Source organism: Ochotona princeps, chromosome 9 (genome assembly GCF_030435755.1).
Source record: "Ochotona princeps isolate mOchPri1 chromosome 9, mOchPri1.hap1, whole genome shotgun sequence".
Taxonomy (NCBI): Eukaryota; Metazoa; Chordata; class Mammalia; order Lagomorpha; family Ochotonidae; genus Ochotona; species Ochotona princeps.
Window position 1 is genome coordinate 16,985,234 of NC_080840.1, and position 24,398 is coordinate 17,009,631.

At 38.9% G+C, this 24,398-nt stretch overlaps 1 protein-coding gene across 1 annotated transcript in view; it reads right to left on the reverse strand.

The window, feature by feature from the left end:
- The window catches only part of COL14A1 (collagen type XIV alpha 1 chain), a 195,953-nt gene that overhangs the window by 146,742 nt on the left and 24,813 nt on the right, over positions 1 to 24,398 (reverse strand). Inside the window, exons 4-5 of the mRNA XM_004580703.4 lie at positions 22,710 to 22,853; positions 17,636 to 17,722 (exon numbers count right to left, since the gene is read on the reverse strand). Of these exons, the coding sequence (XP_004580760.2) occupies positions 17,636 to 17,722; positions 22,710 to 22,853 (231 nt within the window). The remainder of the gene's footprint in view (positions 1 to 17,635; positions 17,723 to 22,709; positions 22,854 to 24,398) is intronic.

Below are 24,398 nucleotides of genomic sequence, written 5' to 3' on the forward strand. Positions count from 1 at the left end.
GAAATTAGGATTGAAGGTTGTAATTCTGAGGGGTGAAGGAAACAAAGGACCCTAAGATGGCCAAGATGTCCATTGAATTTGGAGAGGGAGAAAGGTTTGCATATTTCCGGATACTTTATAGATAACCAAAGCAAGAAAAAATTCTATGAAGGTTGTAGAAAATATTATCTAGAAAAACAGCTTTATCATAAATGTGAATACCAAGCACCTTAAATACAAGCTATCATTCAGCATGTTTTATTTGAAAATAATATTCATGTCCTTTTTTCTAATGTATTAATTATATCAGCAGAAATATGCCCTGTTGAAGGATTTCAGAAGTTAAATCTTGCGTTGGTTTTGCATTTCAAAGTCTGAGCTTTCTTTCAAGAGGAGTATACACTCACTTGAAAACCGGGAAAATGGTCTTTATTCCAAATGCCCTAGTTTTTAGCTCTAAAATACACCCAAATGCACTGAGCCCTCATGGCTATTTCCAATTGTAACATACACAAAGGCAGTGTGTCCTGCTCCAAGAAGGTTTGGTGTAGGCAGAAGTTTCTATTTATAAAGTAATGTTGGTCAACAGAATCGCCAGAGCCAGAAGCAGAGATGTTCAACTACCTGGACAAAGAGGCACGTGAAGTGCAATAAATACACAGCATGAAGCATAATCCCAGTTGTTACCATCTTTTAAGAGATAACTTCATCATTTTACTAAAATCAGCCCCAATTTGAAACCAAAGACAAATGTCACTTTCCACTGGCAGTCAACATTATCTACTTCACTATTCTCAAATGAAGAAACACTAATCAGAAGAAAAAAATCAGTATTTCAGTTGTATGTGTGCAACAAATCTGGGAGGTAAAGGATTAAGTGATAGAAAATAAATTCAAACGCACCTAATTTAAATCCCGACTAAATGAGAATAAGGATATGATCTGTAATTTTCCTTAATTTTCTTAATTAAGCTTATTTTGTCTCCTTTTTGTCTCCAACAGTTTTTAAAGTGAAAGCATGTGAAAATGTTGAATATTTAGGGTTTTTCAGATGATTATACCGCTGTAAACAGTGCTTTAATCAATATCCTAGTAAAAAAAATTTTGCATACATTGAAAAAGAAATCAAGCAAAGAGGTGCAGAAAATGACATCTTCAACTGCATTTTAATTCTGTTCAAATTCACATGGCCTCTCTAAAATGCAACTCTAAGCAAATGAATGCAATTCAGAGGAAGTATACCTTATGTGATGTGTATCACACAGCCAACAACATTGTGACATTAAACAAAATCAGAGGGAGTGATTACACAATGCCAGGAAGAACAGAATACATGCTGTCCAACGCCTTTGTGAACTACAGGAGGCTGCGGCCCGGGAGAACAAAAGACTCCTTTTCACAGCCTGTTTGGAAGTTAAGAACATCACTGTATTAAATGGTCTGTCCTCCACACTTCTCTACTGCCTTCATTCAGGGAAACAGGCCCACTGATAGTAGACAGGATGACATAAAAGGGCTCTGTGATTTGCCCAGATTGTCACACAGCTAAGAAGTGGTAAGCCTAGGAGTTGCCATAGTCTTGGCACATAAACACACGACTATACTAACTCAAGGGAAGCGCTTTACACTCCAGAGACACAGAAGGTAGGATAAAGCAGCCTCTACTACAAGGTGACATCTCCACTGGGTTTGTCCCAGTGTACTTTTCAGTAGCAATAAAATGACCAGCTATCTCAGTTTGCCCAGACCAGAAAGTTTCATGGGAGTATTAAACCTGACATAGTCCTGAATAAACCAGGATAAGTTGATTACTGCAACAGTATCCAAATTGTCCACAGTAAGCTAGCTGTTTATACACATACCTTTATTCATTGAGAGCTTTGTTTCTGCCCAAAGTATGCACTTGGTAGTGAAGCATTCCATGTAAAATGCCATCTTTTATTGACAATTTCACATGAATTTAATGTAAGTGACATCATAAAAAACTCTAAACTTGTATTTATGAATTGGTAGTATGCAACAGAATGAACAGAATCCACTTACTAAATGCATCTAGTTAGTGCTTACTGTATACCAAGCACTACCAGAAGCAGAATAAAGTTCCTGCCTTCTGACAGCCTACATTCTCAGTAAGAAGCAGGATGTCACAAAATAAGCTCCAATTTTTAAAAGTGCTTTATAAAAACAATCATATAATGGGCCAGCACAATGGCTTAATAGGCTAATTCCTTACTTTTCAGTGCCAGTATCCCACATGCATACTGGTTCAATTCCAGTTGCTGCTCTTCCTTTCTGGCCTGGAAAAGTAGAGGAATATGGCTCCAGTCCTTGGGCTCCTGTACCCATGAGAAACCTGAAGGAATCCCCCGACTCCTGGCTTCAGATAGGCTTAGCTCCAGCCATTTAGCCATTTGGGGAGTGAACCAGAGGTTGGAAGATTTTTTCCATCTTTCATTATCTCTGTAAACCTGCCCTTTCAATAAAAAAAGTGATTTTTTCAAAAAGTAACTATGTGTAAGCTGTGTGGTACTTTAATAAGATATTACCAAATTGATAGTTTTTCTTTTAAATCATATTATTGCTTTTGTCCAAATGGTATTAATATTAAAGGTCAAACTATGGTTTATACACTAACGTTCACAATGTACTTTGCTGAAAGATATTCACCAATAGTTAATGAACGTGCCGAAAGAGGAACTGTCAGAAGGTACTTTCTGCCAGGTAAACTCCTACTCCTCCGACCCTGTCAATCTTCCCCCATTACTGAGATGGGACTCCTTACTTGCCACTCCATTGCCTCTGCATTTGCACACGATTTGTTGTCCTAATCATCGGGGGTGTAAACATTCACTTCCATTTCTATCTCCACCACTACACCATGAACAACTTGAGGAGTGAAAGCTTTCACGTCTTAGTCCCTTTGTTCCTGCTTACTTCCTGGCATTCAAACAGCCCATGGGGAAAAATGCATTAATATATAAGTACACTCTGGTGGAAAATACTTTTAAAACCCATTCATAGATTTTTTTCATAACACGCATTTTTATATTCACTTTTTGAAGATTCTGCCTGCATGGATTTTCAAATCTTTTTTAAAACTTCTCTTTTCATTTTCTAGAAATGTTTTAAGTACCCTCTCATATCAATGAATGTGAAGTAAGCGGAATTGTATTATGAAAAATGAATTCCTCTTCTCAAATAACTGATACGTCTCCCTCAGCACATTACAGAAATGAGCCATGCCAGCCCAATTACTGTGGTCTCTCCCCCTACCCCAGCACACTCACACACTGGGAAGGCAGAGAACAGTTATTTAAAAACCAGGGAGATCCTATCAGAGTTGCCTGTCTTCCCTGATATTTTCTCAAAGCTGGAGGCAAGGGTGAATGAAAGGGGAGTGTGTACTACTTTTACTCACACTGTCTCAACATGCAGACAGAAAACCTCACAAGGGTTTCACCACAACTGCTCTAGGATTCATTTGGTGGCTTCGAATTAGTTTCTTCTATGCCAGTAGCAAAATACCTAGCTATGCCATTCATTCATCGAGACATCTGAAGGAAAATTGTGGTCACAGAATGATTTTTCATTTAAGTTGCCTGTGAGGTTAAACTCAAGTTTCCAAGAGTGAAAGAAAATCCTAGGAGTCTAGAGCAGTAAAATTTTGGGCAACTTGCTGTTATTAAGTACAGATGGGCTCCAGCAGCATCACTGATTTACTTGAGACAGAGCTCTTCTCCACTGGTTCACTTCCCAAATGTCCATTATGGCTGGGGTAAAACCCAGGAGCCAGAAACTCAATCCAGGTTGGTGGTGTGGGTGGCAGGAACTGACCTTCCCAAACCATTAGCAGGAAACTGGAGTCATTATTTGGAACTAGGACTCAAATCCAGACAACCTGCCATGGAATCCTGGCATCTATCTGCTAGGCTTAATAGTTCCTAGAGGGTTTTGGGTTTTTTTAGTAGCCAATATCATTTTATATTTTCTGAAAGGGCTTTTCAATACGCTGACACATTCTGATTCTCATAGTATTCCCATGAGAAAGCATTATTGTCTCTATTTGCACAGAGAACCAGCAACAGACTCACTGCTTAGCAGCAGTGGCAGGATCTGATGTCGGCCCATCTAAATGTGTGCCTCCAGATGCCTTTTCCCACGTTGCAGGCTATCACACGCTAGTACAGATGTCTTTAGTGAATGCAGCAAGGTCAGTCACTGTAATAAAACCTCTAAGATAGTTCATCTAGTGGAACTGAAATAAGGGGCTCATGTCTGATGTGGTTTTTGCTTGCTTTTTAAAATTGTGTTTAGAGTTCACACTAATCAGAGTGAGTTTAATCCTCATGCAAGCCCATCTTAGCCAAGAAATACCTTTTCAAGCAACCTAACTAGGTGACGACCATATCTAGAAATAACACTCCCACCTTCTCTGTTCCTGGCTCTCATCTTTCCATATGGAATGTCCTATTCAGGAAATACATAATGTGCTGGCTGGTTTTCATTTCTTTGTACATGTATGTGTGTGTTTGTACAGTAACTTTATTGGGTCGCTATGGCCCACAAAGCTGGCCAAATATTGTTCTACATATGTCTGACTAGTTTAGGAATGATATTTGTCTTTTTTTATAAAGATTTATTTATTTTTATCACAAAGTCAGATACACAGAGAGGAGAGACAGAGAGGAAGATCTTCCATCCAATGATTCACTCCCCAAGTGAGCCGCAACAGCCGGTGCTGCGCCAGTCTAGAGCCAAAGGCCAGGAACCTTTTTCCGGGTCTCCCATGTGGGTGCAGGGTCCCAAAGCTTTGGACCGTCCTCGACTGCTCTCCCAAGCCACAAGCAGGGAGCTGGATGGGAAGTGGAGCTGCCGGGATCAGAACCGGCGCCCACGTGGGATCCTGGGGCGTGTCCAAGGCGAGACTTAACCACCAGGCCACCACGCTGGGCCCAACAATGATATTTGTCTTAACAGACTGGACAAGGCAAAATGTCCACTTTACAATGGGTTCACTAGAATAATTAAAGACAACAGAGGGGTTGGCACCCCCTAGTAGGTTAAACCTCGCCAGTGATGCCGGTATCCCATATGGGTGCAGATTTGAGTCCCAAGGGCTCCACAACTAATCTAGCTTCCTGTTAATTTGCCTGAGAATACAGCAATATAGCACAAGTCCATGGGCCCCTTCACCCATTTGGGAAATTCGAAAGAAGCCCCAGGTTCCTCATTTCAGGCCAGTTCAGCTCCAGCTGATAAGGCTACCCGGAAAGTGAACCAAGGCAAAGGAGATTCTATCTCTCTCTCTCTCCCCCCTTCCTCCCTCTCTGTGTCTGTGTGCACATTTGTGTGTGTGTGTGTGTGTGTGTGTGCGCGCGCGCCTCCTTCTCTTTGTAAAACTTCCTTTCAAATAAAATACATACATCTGTGTTAAAAAGACAATGAACAGAAAGAATGAGTTGAGGCTAAAAAAAAATCTTGTATGCATATACTATGAAATACTATTTGGCCATAAAAAAGAATGAAATCTTGTCTTTTGCAACTAAATTAATCCAATTGGAAACCATTACATTTAATGAAATAGCCAATCTCACAAGACAAATATGTACTTTTCCTGATCTGTGAAAACTAATACAGAGTACAGAAATGACAATCTATATGAGTGAGATGGCATCTTGAGATTTGATTATTGTTCACAGCCTCTATCTAGTCTCCCGAGGAATAAGATAGTAGGCTGATCATTTCTTCTACTTGCTACATGTTGATATGTTGCCTCATAGGGCGCTAAGGCTGTGACTGTGAAATGAGGAGAAAACATGCCATCATAAAAATCAGGGGAAACCTCAAAGTTTCTTTTGAGATCTCCCCAGTCGAAATGGCAGACTTAGAACCCTAACCAAGAAAAGACAGGAGAACAAGTCAATCAACCACCTCAACTATATGTTGGCAGCGAAATACTGGGCAGAGACTCTATGATGGACTATGTCAATCAGTGGGTGCTTCGACGACCTCATTGCGCTTGGAGTGGCGAGACTGGCAGCAATTCATAACCGGTGAACTATCAAACCACTTGAGCAAGACCCTCAGAGCATGCCCCACATCAGGGACCTGGGGTGGGTGGGAAACTGGGTGGGGCTTCTCCCTCAATATCCCCCTTTACCTCAGATACATGAAGGCAACAATATGGAAATAATAGTCTTACCCACTTTCCTATAGCCCTTGAACCATTTTACCCTAATTAACTATGTAAAGATTGTCAAAAATCAAAAATGAAAAAAATTTTTAAAAATCAGGAGGAAAAGTGAGGAAGGAGGAGGGTGGGTGAGAGAGGCAGGCAGGTTAGGGTGCAAGCTGTATCATGAAATATATGAAATCTGTTCACTTTATAGAAGTAAAATTTTAAGAAATTTAAAGATGAATAAGAAAAAATTCTGTGTGCCTGACTGCCTTGAGCTGGGCCAACAGCTTCATCCACTTTCCAGAATGGAACTAAACATCAGCTCAGTTGAAGGCTTTGAGTCTTCAAGTTTTTTACCTGAAACTTACACAACTCTCCTGCTTTTTGAGCCTTAAGTCCTGAGTCTTTAGTCTGCATAATCATGTGATCCATTTTTTTTATAATACATCTTCCTCTACATGTAAGCTTTCTATTTAAGTCCTGTATGAATTGCATAAGGTACGAATTCTCACATCATAAAGAACCATTCATTAACCAGGGAGGCTAAGAAGTTTGCCTACTGACACTTAAAACACGTGGAAAAGCTGAATAGAAATCCAGGACTGACAGCGAAATCTTAATCACTAAGCTGTTATGTTACATAAACCCTATCTCAGAACAGAAATATTGTGAGGAAGCCAGGAAAGGAGAGAATGAGCAAGGGTTGGTGGCAGGGAAGATGGAGGCAAGAAGCAAAGGAGGGAGGCAGGGGTTTCCCTTCCTAAAATTAATTGCAAAGGAACCTCAAATATCCTCTTAATTGGTTGAATTACATAGCGCTTAAAGGGACATTACTTTTTATGATGATTTTTCCTATCTGCCAAATTAAGCATAAATTAACTGCACTTTTCAAAGATCACCATCATTTAACTTTGTTGATCTATCCATATTAATTAATTTCTTATCATATCCTCAGGGGAGGAGAAATCACCAAGACTTATGATTAAATGCAGCATGAAATCAAAGCCATACTCATCTGTCCTATATCTGACTTGAGAAGAATAACATGTCAACTCACAGGAATGTGGAGCCCAAACTTTGTACCACTGCCAAAGAACATTTCAGATGTCCCTCAAAGCCATGCAGCTTGACAGCAACTGACAATCCTGCAACCACATTTATCCCACTCCTCTTTGGCTCTTCAAGGACTGGAAGATAACGTGGCAGCTGTCTGCCAAAGTTGGAAGGGCTGTCCTATAGAAGAGGGATTATAACTTCTGTGTGCCAACAAGGAATGTGCAAGGTGACAGATTTTTAATTCAATTACAGATAGGATGTCCACAGACAATAGTAAGATCTCTGTTAGTAAGTGAAAATACAAAACAGCCCTTCATACAAGGACCAAGGAAAATCAGCAGCCACCTTTCCTGGTGGAACTACATGGTTCTTGGAAGGACTCCCAACACTATGGTCAAGTTTTTCCTTCACACACCTATCAGACTCGCTCTAAACTACTGGCTGTTCTTTTCAAAGTTCTCCATAATTCCACTCCAGTAAGCCGTCCATACTTGTTTCTTGCTGTATCCTCAGCCACTTTCCTCTCCTGGCAATGTCATCTCTGACCTTTGACTCAATCTTATACTCCCACCTCTATCTTTTCTTATGCATATTTTGCAAATTCTACCTGCCACAATGCAAGAGTTGTACAAGTGTTTCTTACTCTGAAAATATGCAAGATTTATACAGCTTGTTTTAAATATTTTTTTGTTCAGCTATCTAAGCTGCTATCTGATTTTCTTGAGTCAACTGATACAAACCCAAGGAGAAATGTATCATATTCCCACTTAGCTTTAGCTATGCTACAGTAAATACAGAATTCTGTGATAGGTTTACTTTGGTTGTTTTAAACAATTCTAATCAGAATACAACTCAATCATCCCTGTTGCTGCAATTTATTAACAAAGATATCCTGACCCTCTGCCATTTTTAAAGTCAAAACATGTGCTCTATTTGATGCCAAAAGTCAGTCCTGCATGTATTGAAACAAGATGTTTAGCAAAATATTCTCAGACAAGAAAGTGGTACCAATCAGACAAGTTCAAGCACTCCTATAAGACAGACCCTGACAAATTCAGTAACAGTCCTCAATGCTATAAGGAGCTGATTTTTAAAAATGATCCTTTAAATCCTTTTCCAAAAATATACTATCTCTATACCAAAATTTAAAAAAATATCTTAATGATATTTGGAAATTTCTTTCAAATAGAATAATTTTTTTTAAAGATTTGGTTTTCTTGGGAAAGCAGAATTACTATGAGAAGGAAAGACAGAGAAAAGATCTGTTCACTGCTTCACTTTCGATTTGACCACCATGGCCAGAGCTGCTTCTGGGTCTCCCATGTGGGTGCAAAGTCCCAAAGCTTTGGGCTATCTTCTACTGCTTCCCCAGGCCACAAGCAGGGAGCTGAATGAAAAGTGGTGCAGTCAGGACATGAACTGGTGCCATATGGGATTCTAGTGCTTGCAAGGTAAAGAACGTACTCACTAGGCCATCGCGTCAGGCCCAGATAGAACAATTCTTACTGCTCAAGAATGCACAGGATGGGAATGATTAACTGTTAGGAATTCAGATTAAGGGGAAATATGTCAGCATTCTTTAACACTGTCCTAGCATGGCATTGAAAGAAGTAGGGGGAAAGTGGAGGTCTATTGGTAGCAGATAACGCCAGGAATGTGCAGGTGCAGCAACAGGTACAGACTACTATCCAGATGTTCGACAATCATTTTATGAATAACTGCTTCTGCCATTCATTTCTGGAAAACTGCTGGATGCATAAACCATGACGCTTGTCATCGAGTAAAAACAGGCATCTTTCTGCTTTACTAACAACTTTAAGTAAGACAGAATTTTATTCTCCTTGGGAATTTTAATCCCTTTCCTTGCGTCTAAAACACGCAAAAATTGTTCCACAATTGTTGAACATCTACAAATGATCTTTGAAACGATCATAGCACAACGTGCTTTAATTTCAATTTGCCTCTAATAATTTAAAGTCGCTTCATTCAATGTAAGACACTATTGGGTTCTGTATGTTAATATTTCCCTTTAGAAAAGGCATCCAGAAGTATCACTATGCTCCCAAATCTATATTGTTGAAATGTGAGAAATTTGTTCACATTATGTAAATAAGTTATAAAGATGAAGAAGGCATCAAAAAAGAAAAGAGACCAGCACAATGGCTCAACTTGCCAATTCTCCATCTCCTTTATCCTATACTATCTCATACGAATACAGTTCATTTCCTGGCTGCTCCATTTCCACTCCACACGACCCTGCTAATGGTCTGGAAGAGCAGTGTAAAATGGCCCAAGTCCTTGGGAAACTGCACCCATTGCAAGACCTGCAAGAAGCTCCTGGCTCCTGAATGTGGATCAGCTCAACTCTGGCTGTTGCTGCCATTTGGGGAGTGAACTAGTAGATTGAAAATCTTTATCCTCCTGTCTGTAAATCTGCCTCTTCAATAAAAATAAGTCTGCATATGAGAAAGGAATCTGTAATTCTATATTCACAGCAGCAGAATCTACAATAACAAAGGCATGGAAACAACCCACATGTCTATCCAAAGAGGAGTGGATAAAGAAACGATACTACATCTACTCCATGGAATACTACTCAGCAATTCAAAAGGATGAAATTTTACTACTTGCAACCACATGGCCCCCAATGAAAGATTATTATGCTCAGTGAAATAAGTCAATCCCCAAAGGACAAATATCGTGTGTTCTCTCTAATATAAGGTAACCTCCTTGCAAAATAAAAGCTCAGTAGCCCTTTTGATGCCATTTTCCTAGATCTCAGGGGATTTGATATTTTTGTTTTTATTTTCATTCTTTTAAGAAAAGTATTTATTAATTTCAAAACTGACTCATAAGTCACACAATAGCATTGTTTGCTTCAGAAACGTCTGATTGTTATTCTGTATCACAGAATATCAAAATAATTTTAAAAATAAAAAGAAAAGATAAAGAGTAGAAAAAAGGGGTAGAAACTGATTTTCCAGAAGTTCATATCATGTACATGGCAGGGTACATAACAGAATGAATTCTCTAAAAACTTCACTTGTTCTAAACACCCTCACATAGAGAATGTTCACATTCATGAATATCATGCTCATTTCTCAAACACAGAAACTTATCCTCCAGAGTTAACATCGCAACGTCTATGCCACCATATAGGAAGCAAATGAAAATTTTACTTAAAGGGACGATTGACCTAAAAAATGTGCTGAAGAACAAATATTGCATATTCTCACTCATATGTGGAAAATATAGTGTTGGTTTCAGGGAGGTGGAGAGCAGGACAATGGTCCCTGGGAGTGAGGAAGCGCAAGGAGAGAGTGAACACCAAAACACTGGCGTGAATTCCAGGCTCCTACAATACACTAGGATGATGACATATACATACGTTATGTCTAATAAAATAATAACGTATTTCATTACAATCTAGAATAGAGACGTTAAAGCATTCTCATCGCAAATACATGGGAAATATTTCAGGAGCAGACAATGCTGATCACTCTGATTTGACCCTCATACACCGTAACTGTGCAATAATAATCACATTTCTCATTATGTGTGTTAGAAACAGTTGTATAGTGTCTGTTAAGCCACACAGATATTAATAACAAGAACAACTATTATCCTAATATGGAGCTTTTTTACAAGTGTTCCCTTAACATATCTTCATAAAATTTTAACATTGCAGATATACTGTATACTTGTGTATGTGTGTATGTTGTGTGTGTATATATGTGTGTGTGAATACATTTGAAAAAAGATTTTTATCCTCTGCCCCAAAAACAGTTTTTGTCACCATAAAGGCTATATTATCCTCAATAGAAATACACATGTTGAGTTATTACTTTGGAAGAAGACTGCTTTTTTTCCTGAAACTTGGTGCAATTTAAGGCATTATTATAGGGAGGATCTCCTCCACCTCCTCCTCCTCTTCCTTTTCTCTTCCTTCCTCCCTCCCTCTTTCTCCTCTCTTTTCCACCCTGCCTCCCCTTCCTCCCCATTTGCCTCTGCTTTGCCTTTTCCCTCAGTCATTCCACCTTCTAAATAAATAATTTTAAATAAATAAAACAAAGTCATACAATTCTGAGACCACCATTTTTCTGTCTTCTGACTCTTAGTCATGGCGCATGGCTAACTCCTATGTTCTGAAATTTGGGATTATAATTCCTCCTTTACCTTGATTTATTGGTGACAATTTAAAATTTTGGATCAACAGGGCCCGGCACAATAGCGTAGTGGTTAAGGTCCTTGCCTTGAACACGCTGGGATCCCATATGGGCGCCGGTTCTAATCCTGGCGGCTCCGCTTCCCATCCAGCTCCCTGCCTGTGGCCTGGGTGCCGATTCTAATCCCGGCAGCTCCACTTCCCATCCAGCTCCCTGCTTGTGGCCTGGGAAAGCAGTCGAGGATGGCCCAAAGCTTTGGGACCCTGCACCCGTGTGGGTGACCTGGAAGAGCTCCTGGCTCCTGGCTTTGGATTGGCTCAGCTCCAGCCATTGCAGCTGCTTGGGGAGTGAACCATCAGATGGAAGATCTTCCTCTCTGTCTCTCCTCCTTTATGTATATCCACCTTTTCAACAACAACAAAAATAAACTAAAATAAAATTTTGGATGAACACACCAGCCCCAAATAAGTTGTATGTTTGCTCATGCCAGGCATCCCACTCTGAGCAATTTTTACAGTAATTTCTAGAATGGGAAGTTCCCCAAGCACATGATGAATGTAACCATGAATGAAATGTGCAAGTGGCACAGGTCCACAGTTCTGCACTCACAAGAGGACTTTTTCTGCAATGCTAGCTACAAGCATAGACAGAAAGCCAACCTCACACCCTCCAGCACTGATCAGTGGCTTTCTAGTCTGCCCTGGCAGTACAGCTAGAGCACCAAGCCAACAGTCCAGAAGCAGTAAGTACAGTAACAACGAAAACAAGAAGGAAAAAGTAAGCTGGAGATACAGAAGAGGAAAGGATAGAAGGAGAAGCACCAGGAGGTGGAAAAGAGACAGCAAGAGATGAAAAGAACAGAGCATGCATTACGGTCCAGGCATCCGGCCCAAATCTTTAATGCATGACTTCGAGTACACAACTCAAGTTCAAATTCCCATTTATACATGGCCCATTTCCTTCTCTCTCATCTCCAAGAGTGGAGTCAGGTTCCAGTCAGCATCAGCCTACAAAACCCACCCATGCCCCCATGTCTCTGCTGATCTTCTAACTCCATGTCCAACTGAAACTAAAATCCCCGTTGGTCCTATCCTGCCAAACAGAACTCACAGTCTGAAGTTTGGCAACTGTAAGGTCCAGAACAACTAGTGGAAAAACTGACAAAATTTCAGATCAGTCTCTTAACTATGAGTCAAGAGCTATAAAAGTACTCACAGGGGCAAGTGATCTCATTAAAATGCTAAAATACATTGGAATAATAATTGGCTAAACTCAATTATGATATGCATAATTCAGGACTGAATGTTCATGGAGAAAAGGCATTGAGATATATGCTAAGGCCCATGGGGACTTAATGCTGTGTTCATCCTTAATCCCCAAATTCAGTGCTCAGCACCAGGGGCATTCGTCAAGTCTACCCAGGCATTTCTTTTTCAATCAAGAACACATAAGATTGATCCACAATATTATTTAGTGCAAATATGTGCTCTTCTGTCAACAGTCAATACTTCACAGAAATGACTGTACTCCAGGCACTTTATAGTTATCAACACATTCAATTTCTACAACGAACTCTTTGAAGTTCTCATGTTTCTGGTAAAAAAAGAAAAAATCATCTGTGAGAGTGCAAAAAGCAGAATCTTGTGATTAAATATATAGGACAGCATATCCTAGGTAATTCTTTTACAACAAGCCAAATAGACCAGCTTCCAGGAGAAAAACAAGTAGCCACTCAGTTTAATGAGAGATTGTGTTTCAATGCATTCAAAAGTTTTAAACATCTTAAGGCAGGATTAAGCACACTTCACTGGAAAGGGCAAGACAGACAATAGGCCACATGATCTCCACTGTAGCTACTGGGCCCTGATACACCAGGAAAGCTGCCACAGGCAATATGTAAAGGAATGAGCAGAGCTGCGTTCCAGTAACATTTCATTTTGAAGTATCCAGAGGACCGGACTTGACTCGTGAGCCAAAATCTTCTGACTTCTGGAAAGGATGGCTTAACACTAAGAACCTTCCTTGATTTTCTCAGACTAGAAAACTAAAATTTAAAAAAGTAAAAGGACTTTTCTTTTATAAAACAAAAGAGGATTGGTGATCTGAATTGGAAAATATCATTAAGGGAGAAAAAAAGAAATCCTACACTACATTCCTTATATATCTCTTCATCTGTGTCAGATTCTGCGTTCTTGTGCAGAACTCCAAAAATAACTACAGCAATCTGTTTAAACAATAGAGGAATAGTCATTTACGCAAATATGCCAATATTATGCTCAAAGGCAAATACCATATCTGTTTTGGATTACTGAAGAAACATGTACAGTAGATTGAAAACAAGTAACTCTTTAACTGCACAGCAACCTCTGATAAAATCTTAGCTCTTTGCATTGAAACTAAAATTCTGAAGTATGTGAACTATGCATGATTCTATCTGAGCCTCTATCAGTGTAGCCTGTTGAACCAGAAAATTGCAGGAAAAGCAGAATAGCACAATAGTTGTGACCAGTGGGCTCTACCACATCTCAGGAGAGGGGCTTATGTTAGGTGCTATGCAAACACCTGGGTGGGGAGGAACTGTCTCTACAAAATCCCAGCAAACTTCTGGAAGCCCTCGCTCTTGCCTGAATGTCTGAATGTCACTATTATTTGTAATCCACCTCTCAAGACAACGTGTTCACATAACCAGGACCCCTGCATTGTCATCACTGCTTCTGCAGTCTCCTGTGTTCACACACACACCTTCCTTATGGTGGCCCTACATGGAAGAGGAAGCCTTTTTTTTTTTTTTTTTTTTTTTTGGTCCTAGGCCAAGTCATCACCAGTACAAGAAACCTTCAGTCAGATAGCACCCTGGAAGGGGGTCCGAAGAGACCCCCAACATGAGCTCATCTTCAGCAAGGAGGCACAGGGACTTGGATCTGAATATCTCTTCCCCTGTCATGCGCATGCCTTAATATCTATGCAAACCTTGCAAACACTATTGCACAGCCTGCCTCAACTCATTCAGTCCTACAGTATAGAAAGCAGAGTTTAGTCCAGAGTAACCAGTGCCTTCAGTAAATGTCAATGAGTTCAAGTTACCAAGTGAAACACAGAGATAGTAAGATGAAACTGTTAAAATGCAAACAAAGCTTCACAAACAGAAGGAAACTTGAAAATCAGAGGACCACTGCAACATGTCGGTACTAAACAACATAAAGAAGGGATACCTAGTCAAGTTACTCCCAAAGTTCTTGGGAAAAGTTTTCTGAGAAAACAATTAAGTTTGTTTCACGACAAAATCGTGAAATTCATGCACACTTTTTCATAATGTGAATTTTTCCATTAACTTTTTTCAACACATAATGTCCACTTAATTACTTGTCAGACCTTGATAGGTTTTTATCTGTGCCGTTCCAAACAAAGAAAGATCCATTAACTTTTTCAAGGACGTTAGATGATATAGTCTGTGAGGCAAATGCTTAATGATTGAAGATGAAAGAAGTCATTAAGAAGTAAAACAATACTCATGAAAATAAAATTCTTACACTGTATGTATATTGTGCGTAAGTTGTTAAAGTAAAATGATAACAGCTGAAAATAAAATTAGATGATTTTCAGTGAGGAAATTAAAGCAGACATTTTTTATCAAGGACCCAGTGAACAGGTTTAAAAATTTACACCACTGAAATAATGAAATATCTTAGCAAATTCCAAAGAACATTCTTACACACCACATTCTCTGACCACAATATTATGAAGATAGACACCTAAATTAAATAAAGATCCTTTAAAAATTAACTTTTACATATGTTTAGAATTTAATAATTCTACCTCATAAGCCACCGAAGAAAGTATCATTAAAATCAGAAATTAGAATGAGCTATAAAAATCTATCTGATGCCCCTCAAATACACTTGGCTATTTGTAATTTTGTGTTTTTCAAAAATGCATCTTTTAGCAGGCATCATGTTGCCACAAGTTAAGCACTGAACTTAATGTGGCATCCCAGACCCGGGTGCCGCGCTGAGACCTGGCTGTTCGGCTATGTGTTCATCCCCTTCTAACGTGTCTGGCAAAGCAGCACCAGAAGCCTCAGCGCTCGGCCCTGCTCCCCACATGGGAGATGCAGATGGATTTCCAGGCCTCTGCTTGTACCTGGTCCAGCACTGTGCATTGAGGCCAGTGGGGAAAGTGAATCAGCAGGTGGAATAATCTCTTTCTCCCCCATCAATTTTTAGAAAAAAATAATAATAGAATTTTAAAAATAAATACATACAATTTTAAAAGTGACAAAATACAAAATATGCATTTGGGGTGGTCCTGGTGGTGCAGTTGCTTAACCGCTATTTGGGATGGGGATGCCTACATCCCGCTGGAATGTGTGGTTTGGGTCCCAGATACTCCTTCATGGCCTAAGTACTCGGGTTCCTGACTCCTGGCTTGCCTGGCCTGCTCCTGGGCTCTGGGTTTCTGGAGCGTGAACCAGCATATTGGATGATCTTTTTCTGCCTCTCCCTCTCTTTAGGTTACTCTGCCTTCAAATAAATAAGTCACAAATAAAGCACAGATCTAATACAAAAGAAACATTAAAAGCCAATAAAAAAATCATTAATTTAGGAACCTAGTGAAAGAAAAAGAAAGAAGTGCTAGATTATGAAAACATAAAATGGATAATTTGATTCTGTGGTATATCGGCTGAAGAAATTTTGTTATACACAGAGATATAAACAAGGATTTTATGGCAACTTAACACAAAATACAAATGACATGGGGAATATCTCTGGTGGAATTCTATTCTGCACAGAAAAAGAAATTAATATATTGACACTGTATAAATCAACATTAGTAATTCAAATAAAAATAAGTTATAAAAGCATATAATAACTATGATAAGATTCATATATAATTTAAACCTTGAACTAATAAATATGGCACAGGGCCGCATTTATAAATTAATTAAAATAAAAGAAGATATACTAGAATGCTAACCACTGAATCTGTGGAATGTAGGACTACCGCCTCCAACGAGAAAGAAATGGAAATGGACAGAGGTGGAAATAGTGAGCTACCATTATACTGTAACATATTAGTTTTTATAAAATAGAGAAAGTAAGTTTATTATTTTTTTACATTCTCCTACATCTGACACACCAATAATGAATCGTAACATAAAAACCTATACATTAGAAGAAAAATAAGAAAATCTCCCATAAACTAAGGAAATTACAAACTCAAAAAAAAACTATGACCATTATAAATTTATGAAAATGTGTATTTTGAAGCTTCATCAAAATTATTTCCAAAAATATAACACTGAAAGATGCATGATATTCCAGGATTAAACCTAATATAATAGAAAAGCATTTCATCAAAATTTGATTTTTTGCACATTAAAAAAGAACATAAAACAATAAAATAGTTACTAAAGATTTTTTAAAGCGCTCAATCTCACTGGAAATGAAAGAAATGAACAATTAAGAAATAAAGTGCTATTGGGAAAGGTTTTAAATATTGAGGTTTGCAAATGTTGGAAAGGATATATAGAAATATGTATTGCTACGTATTTTTGGCACATGTATGAATTATTTAGAGAAATATAAGTCAATTATTTCAGGTTATCTGAAGACTAAAACATATACATATATATATAAATTCACAATGTCTGTGTTAGTGAACAATTTAAAGACACTCACATCTATCAATAGAGGATAAATTGCATGAGCCTATCCCAGAGAAATCTGAGAGTAAAGGAATGAGTTAGACTGACAATAATATTTAACATTACTAAATGTTTGGCATGATTCCAAATATTCTTTATATGTCAACACATTCCACGTCAAACAACTCTAGGAGTAAATCCTATTTTCCACCTTTTAAAAATGAGGACACAGAGATATAATAACGCAGGTAACTAGCAGAAGATCACTCAAGCTTAAAGGTGCAAAGCAGGTTTTCAGTTCAGCCTGGCAAATGGGACAGCCAGCGCACCTTACCATTGATGGTCTTTCCTCCTCAATCTAATAACATGGAAGGCCCCAAATACACGTAATCCACACAACAGGGATTATGACGTGGCAGGCTGTGCACACACTTGCACAGTCACAGAAGAGTGACAGCAAGGTCACACACTAAAACGCTGACAATCATGTGTCTCATGGAGAGAGGCCGGATCATACTCTTCTTCTCATGAAACCAACAACCATAGCTGTGTGTTGTGCCTCTGCAATCACCAAATTGAACACCACAGTGAGCTAATCAAACAATATCTCACCTTCTGGTGAAAACGGCTTACTTCCATTTCCTTTGTCCACAACTTTGACTCTGGGTTTAGGATCCTTTCTTTTTTCCAAATCCTTAACTGGAAGAAAACACAATACACTCAGTGAAACAAGCCAATCCCCAAAGGGCAAGTATTATATGTTCTCTTTGATAGAAGGCAACATTCATGCAAAACAGAAAACCAAGACATAGAGGAAACGTATATACATATATTGTCACAATAATGGAGACTAGCATACCCAAAGTGATTTTACGTTGCAGTATGCGTTTATACTCCCAAATGATGAGACACCTACCTACTGATACTGTTAAATATACCTTGCCAATATGATGCTAGATTTTCTACCATTGCCTGTACTTACAATGTAATATGCTTAATGTTTATTACACAGAATGTTGGACTTGTGACTGTTGAAGTATATACTATTATAATAATACAGGGAAAATAATTCAGGTGGGACAGGAAATGGGAAAGAAGGAAGAAAGAAGAGGTGAAGGGTGGAATCCCTATATCTACAAAATTATATTGTGGAAAATAATAAGTCAATAAAAATACAATAAAAACACAGAAATACTGTATATACAAGCTGAAATTAAATAATCAGTGGGCCTGGCATGGTAGCCTAGTGCCTAAAGTCCTTGCCTTGCATGGCCGGGATCCCATATGGACACTGGTTCATGTCCCAGCAGCCCGACTTCCCATCCAGCTCCCTGCTTGTGACCTGAGAAAGCAGTCGAGGACAGCCCAAAGCCTTGGGAATCTGCACCCACATGGGAGACCCGGAAGAGGCTCCAGGCTCCTGGCTTCAGATCGGCTCAGCTCAGGCCGTTGTGGGCATTTGGGAAGTGAATCAACAGACAGAAGATCTTCCTCTCTGTCTCTTCGCCTCTCTGTATGTCTGACTTTCCAAGAAAAATAAAGAAATCTTTAGGAAAAAAAAACCTAATGAATGTTACTGATACCCTTGCAAGTCTTACACACATACTAATAGAAATGAGCTCCGGGTGCAGACTTAGCCCAAACTATTAAAACTGCAACTTTTTTTTAATCAAAGAATATGTAAAAGGCACATAAACAATGTGGTCAATTTGGACAGATGTATTAAATAAACTAAACTACATAACCGCCCTAAAACCACTGTTTATCACTATCTCATATGCAAGAGAACGAAAGGCCAGGGGACTAAAATCTATCCCATAAAACCAGCAAAAGCAGGCAAGAATGCAAGCCATTATCTTCAAGGCTCTGGGTTAGAGCTATGAGTTTGGCCTGCATTCCAGAAAGATCTGAGCTATGAACATCCTTAGTTGGAATTTCTCTATTTGCTTGGGAAAGTACACAATCCTATAAAAATTTTCTTTTAAACTGAAAAAAATGCTTATTTTTAAAATGATAATGTTTGTCACCTCATTGAGTAAATATTCAGTAACAAATAAGCCCTTGCTCTTTGCATACATTCACCCCGATCTACACCATTAGCTTAATCTTCCAGTGCATTTTCTGCTTACAACTCCTTTGCAACTTTCATGCTATTGCTTGGCATCTTATGCTACTTGAAACAGCCAAGACCACCATCACAAACACTCTCCAGGGTTTCTAGACAGATACAGACAAAATGCCCTGTGACAGTGCAGAAACAAGCTAGGTCAAGATGGATCATTCCATCGCTACATTCACTTCCTGTAAATCAGTAAATTTATTAGAGGGAGGACAGTAAACAGGAAGCAAGAATTTACTCGGAAGCATCTTTGCTGTCTTGGCATATTATCCCATCCCCTTTCTTGATCACAAGTTCTTTGTCTCTCCCTTGATGCAGGCCTTTAATGAAAGGCTTAAGGCTGCCACCAGTCAAGGCCATTTCACTTCAATTCCAGTATACCTTTGCCTTGACCCTATCTTATCTTGACAGTAACTGGAGACTAAATTCCAACGTTTTAAAAAGGGGAATTGGAGTGCCTTCGGAGGCCAAGAACTCAGGTCATCCACTCCTGCTTGGATCCACCACATGGGATGAAAGAAATCCGAATCCTTCCTCGCAGGATCCAAGGGCATCAGAACAACAGCCAAGAGCCCTGAACAGTCCGCAGAAACAGAAGAACAGTAAACTTCCTTCGGGCCTAGGGAGGGGAGCTCTTGGTTCCAACTTTGGGTCCCCACCCTCTCTCGCAATGACCATCAGGAACAATCCAGAAAACCCCTCAAAACACACAAACAAAACAACAACAACAAAAAAGCACTAAAACACAAGATTTTTCGGTCCTGCTACACCTACCGATCTAACTTTTTACATTCTTTTTCTTAGACTTTATGCTCTAACTTTGTAAGTACAGGTACCTTGGAGCACACCCTTTTTAAAAGACCACTGTGGTTTTTTTTTTTTTACAATACTTTATTTTTAATGTTAATGCATTAAAACAAAATAAACAGATGTCCTGGAATTCACTAACTCCACATTCATATTTTTCTTTAGACCCTTTGTTTTCATTCCTGAAAAGACCATGTGCTGAAGTTGCCGTGCACCTCTGGACACCCCTTTTGTAATTTCATCTTCCCACAATTGAGATTCTCGTCCTCCTAGAGATCACTTGTAAATCTACATCTTCAAGCCCACCCACACACAGGTTATGACCCCAAATGGTTTACATTCTCTAAATGTCCATTTACATCTACAACTTTAATATGAGAAAAATTGTACTGTGGGAATAAGATACAGATCTGAAAGAGATAAAGAATCCCAGATACCAAGATTTTGACACTGGAAAGGCAGTATTTGAGCCAGACTTTAATAGCGAAGCTAGATATTATAGGCAGAGCATGGTAAAGCACCACTTCAAAGAGCAAAGGTTGAAAGTCAAGTTTATAAAAGTGGAGCCACAACACCAGGCTACAGATAAGCAAGGATAAGTAAGTCACTTAAAGTTGGGCCACTGCACCACATTTAACAGGTTTAGGATCTATGTAACAGCAAGCCATTGTCCTCCTGCAGGAAAAAAGTCAGAAAACAGAGTGTTGCAATGGACATGACTGACCATCACCACCACTATGCAACATGCCTTCCTATGTACTGAAGTCAGTTCATCTGTACAGGCACATGTCATCACCCGCATTTACCGATGAGAGCGCTGAGATTACAAGTAGCTGAGTCGCTTGCGGGAGATTTGGAATGTGCACAGCCAGTAGTCCAGGCACGCCTTTATGTCCTTGAAATCCAATGACTGTTTTGCATGCTTCCCTTTATACATTTTTTAAAAATGGGTTCATAAAGAATCCAAACACTGGAATAACTGTACTTCACAACCACAAGATTTTGTCTTGACCACAATCTCCTAGATTCAACGAGGAAAGGTTTCCAGGCAGGAGGAGTCAGACTTGCATGCCATCTTACAACAGAGCAGGATTGTAACTGCAGTGCAACACGGAGAAGAGGCCTTCCAAATGAAGGTATGTTAATCACTCTTCTACAAACCGCTGCTTGGGCAGAACTAATCTCTCTAGACCGTCAATAAAAATAGCATAGACATGGGCAGATACACTACCATCAATAAAAATAGCACAGACATGGGCAGATACACTACCATCATTTATCTAACTGATCAGTTATGTTTTACTAAGACCACCTCGTGGCGCACAGCAAGCTGTAATCAAACTAATTTCCTTCAAAATGCTTTGAATAAGTAAGTACAGGAAAGGTTTCTTAAAGGTTCCTTTGTTTCTTTTGTGCTCAATCAGCGGACTATTCAGAATAACTATGAAAAACCTATGGTCTCAAGTAAAAGGAATTATTTCTCCTTTCACTACTTCTCCCAAAGTTGAAGAGAGTTATTTTGGTCATGTAGGAATGCTAGAGGCCAGAAGTGAAGGGCAGTGCCAATAACATAAAAGGTTGATTTTACTGGAAATCACATCAAAATGTTTTCTATGTTCTTCTAAGCCATATGCTCTCAAAAGAATGTAACATTTATAACTGCTCTTTGTCCTGCTAACAGGTGAATTTACCAAATACCTTTGTTCAGAAGTTTCAAGAGGCAGCAGTTGAACACTTTTGTTTTGCTTGAATGTTTTAGTAAGGCAAAAAAATTTAAAAAAAGAAAGAAATGCCCACAAACCATTGCCTTGGAGGAAAAAAAAACACAAAGTTGGGGGAGGGCAAGAAAGTCCAGAGCAAAAATGGCTGCAAACTGGTGGATTCTTTTTGTGGCAAGATTTTAAAAAAAAAGTTTTAAAAAGGAAAAAACATCCTTTTAAAATGATAGTAACTTTCTCTCTCCCAACCAATCTCAATTTTTTTTTTTGACAAAAATCAGCAGGTGTATGGAGTGTGAATGGAACAAGTGTATATCGCACAAAGCTATCCATGAGTGACTAATCGCTAAAGCCAGATGGTGAACACTTACGGATTCATCACACCTGACTGTTTTTTGTTATTTTGCTTAAAATTGTCCCTAAGAAAAGTGTCTTCAAAAGAGCCTATTTCAGCAATGAAATAACAAAATTGCTATGAAGCAACTCCCCGCAGTCTTATATATGTACCTTTCTCTAATAATTACCACTTGTACTTATTTATTTACATGTTGATTTGTCATGGAGATTGTCACTTAAAAACTCCTTAAGAAACATTAACTGATAACCTATGATGTGGGCATCATAATTCAGAATTTCCATACCTACTAATTGCTATACCAGATGCATAACATGCAGTTGCAGTAAAATGAGAAGTAAAAGTAACCAAATCCCTACCTTCCCATAGCTGGTAGGGTTCTTAGAGACGCAAAGCAGTAAAAGGACCACTGCAGTGTGGTGTTAAGGAACAAGTGGAGGAGATGCTATGAAAGATATAACTGGTTAAAGATTGAGAATATGTCAAGAAGTACATTCAGAAACTAAAATATAGGTAATAGGAAATAATCCAGCAAGAGACAAAAGACAGAACAGAGAATAAGATGAATTCATAGAAAGCTGAACTGAGTCTTTTAAGATCTTTACAACTCAAAAAAAAATCTAGGAAATTAAAATATATAGCAGACTCAAATCAAGTGCTGGAACAGAATGCCTAAGTGGTACATACTTCTAAATTGGCCTTGAGCTGGCTTGCTTTCTTTGTCTTTATTGTATGCAATAATTTGAACTGTGTAATTCTGTTCTGGCATAAGACCTTGAATAATTGCTTTTGTTGCAGTGTTCTGGAGATTTAACTGATTGGTTTTTCCACCTATAACAAAAGAGAAAGAGAAAATTTTTAAAAGGTTAGCTGTGTGCATTAAGAAATTTTATGAACGAATAATCAAGATATTAAATGGTGAAGACTTTTAATTATATTTCCAATGTACAGCATATTTTTATATACATTAAAAGATTAAAATGTGGATAATGTCATTTATCATAGCATGGCTTCATCTTCATTTGTATTCTTCATTAGAGAACTGAATCAGCTGTCTCAAGTGGGAAAAACACATTCACAAAAATCATCCTACATAAACACACTCAAGAAAGCCCCAATGCAGGCTTACGAGACATCAAACCCCGATCATCAGATATACTTTGTGAGGACAGAATTCCATCTAAAAAATGAAAGGGGAGACACAGGAAGGCTGAAAGTCATTACCCATGCTAGAATCTTTCATACAGCCTCTAAAAGGGAGTCAAAGGACCCTTGAAACATGAGCAGTTTAATTACCTAAAATCTTACCATCAGTGGCCCAGGATGCTGAAGGAACCACTCATTGCCTGGCTACTTGAAAGTTCAATTTTAAAAAAGTTGCTGGGAAAGCTCTATATAGGGGCTAGCACAGGGGCGACAGGCTGATCCTCAGGCCTGTGGAGCTAGTGTCCCACGGGGGTGCCGATTCACGTCCCAGCTCCTCTGCTTCCCATCCAGTTTTCTGCTTATGGCCTGGGAAAGCAGGGGAGGATGGCCCAAGTCCTTGTAACCCTGAACCCACACGGCAGACTCAACACAAGCTACTGGCTAACAGCTTTGGATCAGCTCAGCTCTGCCCATCACAAGCATTTGAAGACTGAACCAGTGGATGGAAGACCTTCTCTTTATCTTTCCTTCTTCTTATACAAAATCTGCCTTTCAAATAAAAATAAATCTTAAAAAGTAAAATAAAAAAAATAGACCACTTTGTTCAAGTCCCTCTTTGAGAGTCATGAGGAGTATCATTGTCATAATCTCAGTGTAAATTCTGCAATAAAGTAAATTTTATTTATTTATTTGTTTGTTTATTGAAACGGTAGATGTACAGAGAAGAGACAGAGAAACATCTTCCAACCACTGGTTTACTCCCTAAATAGTCACAGTGGCCAAAGCTGAACCAATCCGAAGCCAAGAGCCAGGAGCTTCTTCCAGATCTCTCGTGCCGGTGCAGGGTCCCAAAGCTTTGGGCCGCCCTCTATTGCTTTCCCAGGCCACAGGCAGAGAACTAGAAGGGAGGTGGAGCAGCCAGGACACAAACCAACGTCCATATGGAATCGCAGTGGGTGCAAGGTGAGACTTTAACCACTAGGAAAGCAGACTTGTTCCCACAATAAAGTAATTTTAGATCAGCATTGCCTAAATTTCCTTTTCATTAATACATTTGATTACAGAATAGCATTGAATATTCCATGGAATATTATCACACATGCCTTGTGAAATATTGGGAATGCTTGGAGAACATCTCACAGTGATAAAACACTTCTAATTATTTTTGGTAAGATGTGTTTATTACTTTTAATTCACTATATTTAATCAAGTAGATACCAGAAGTCAAGA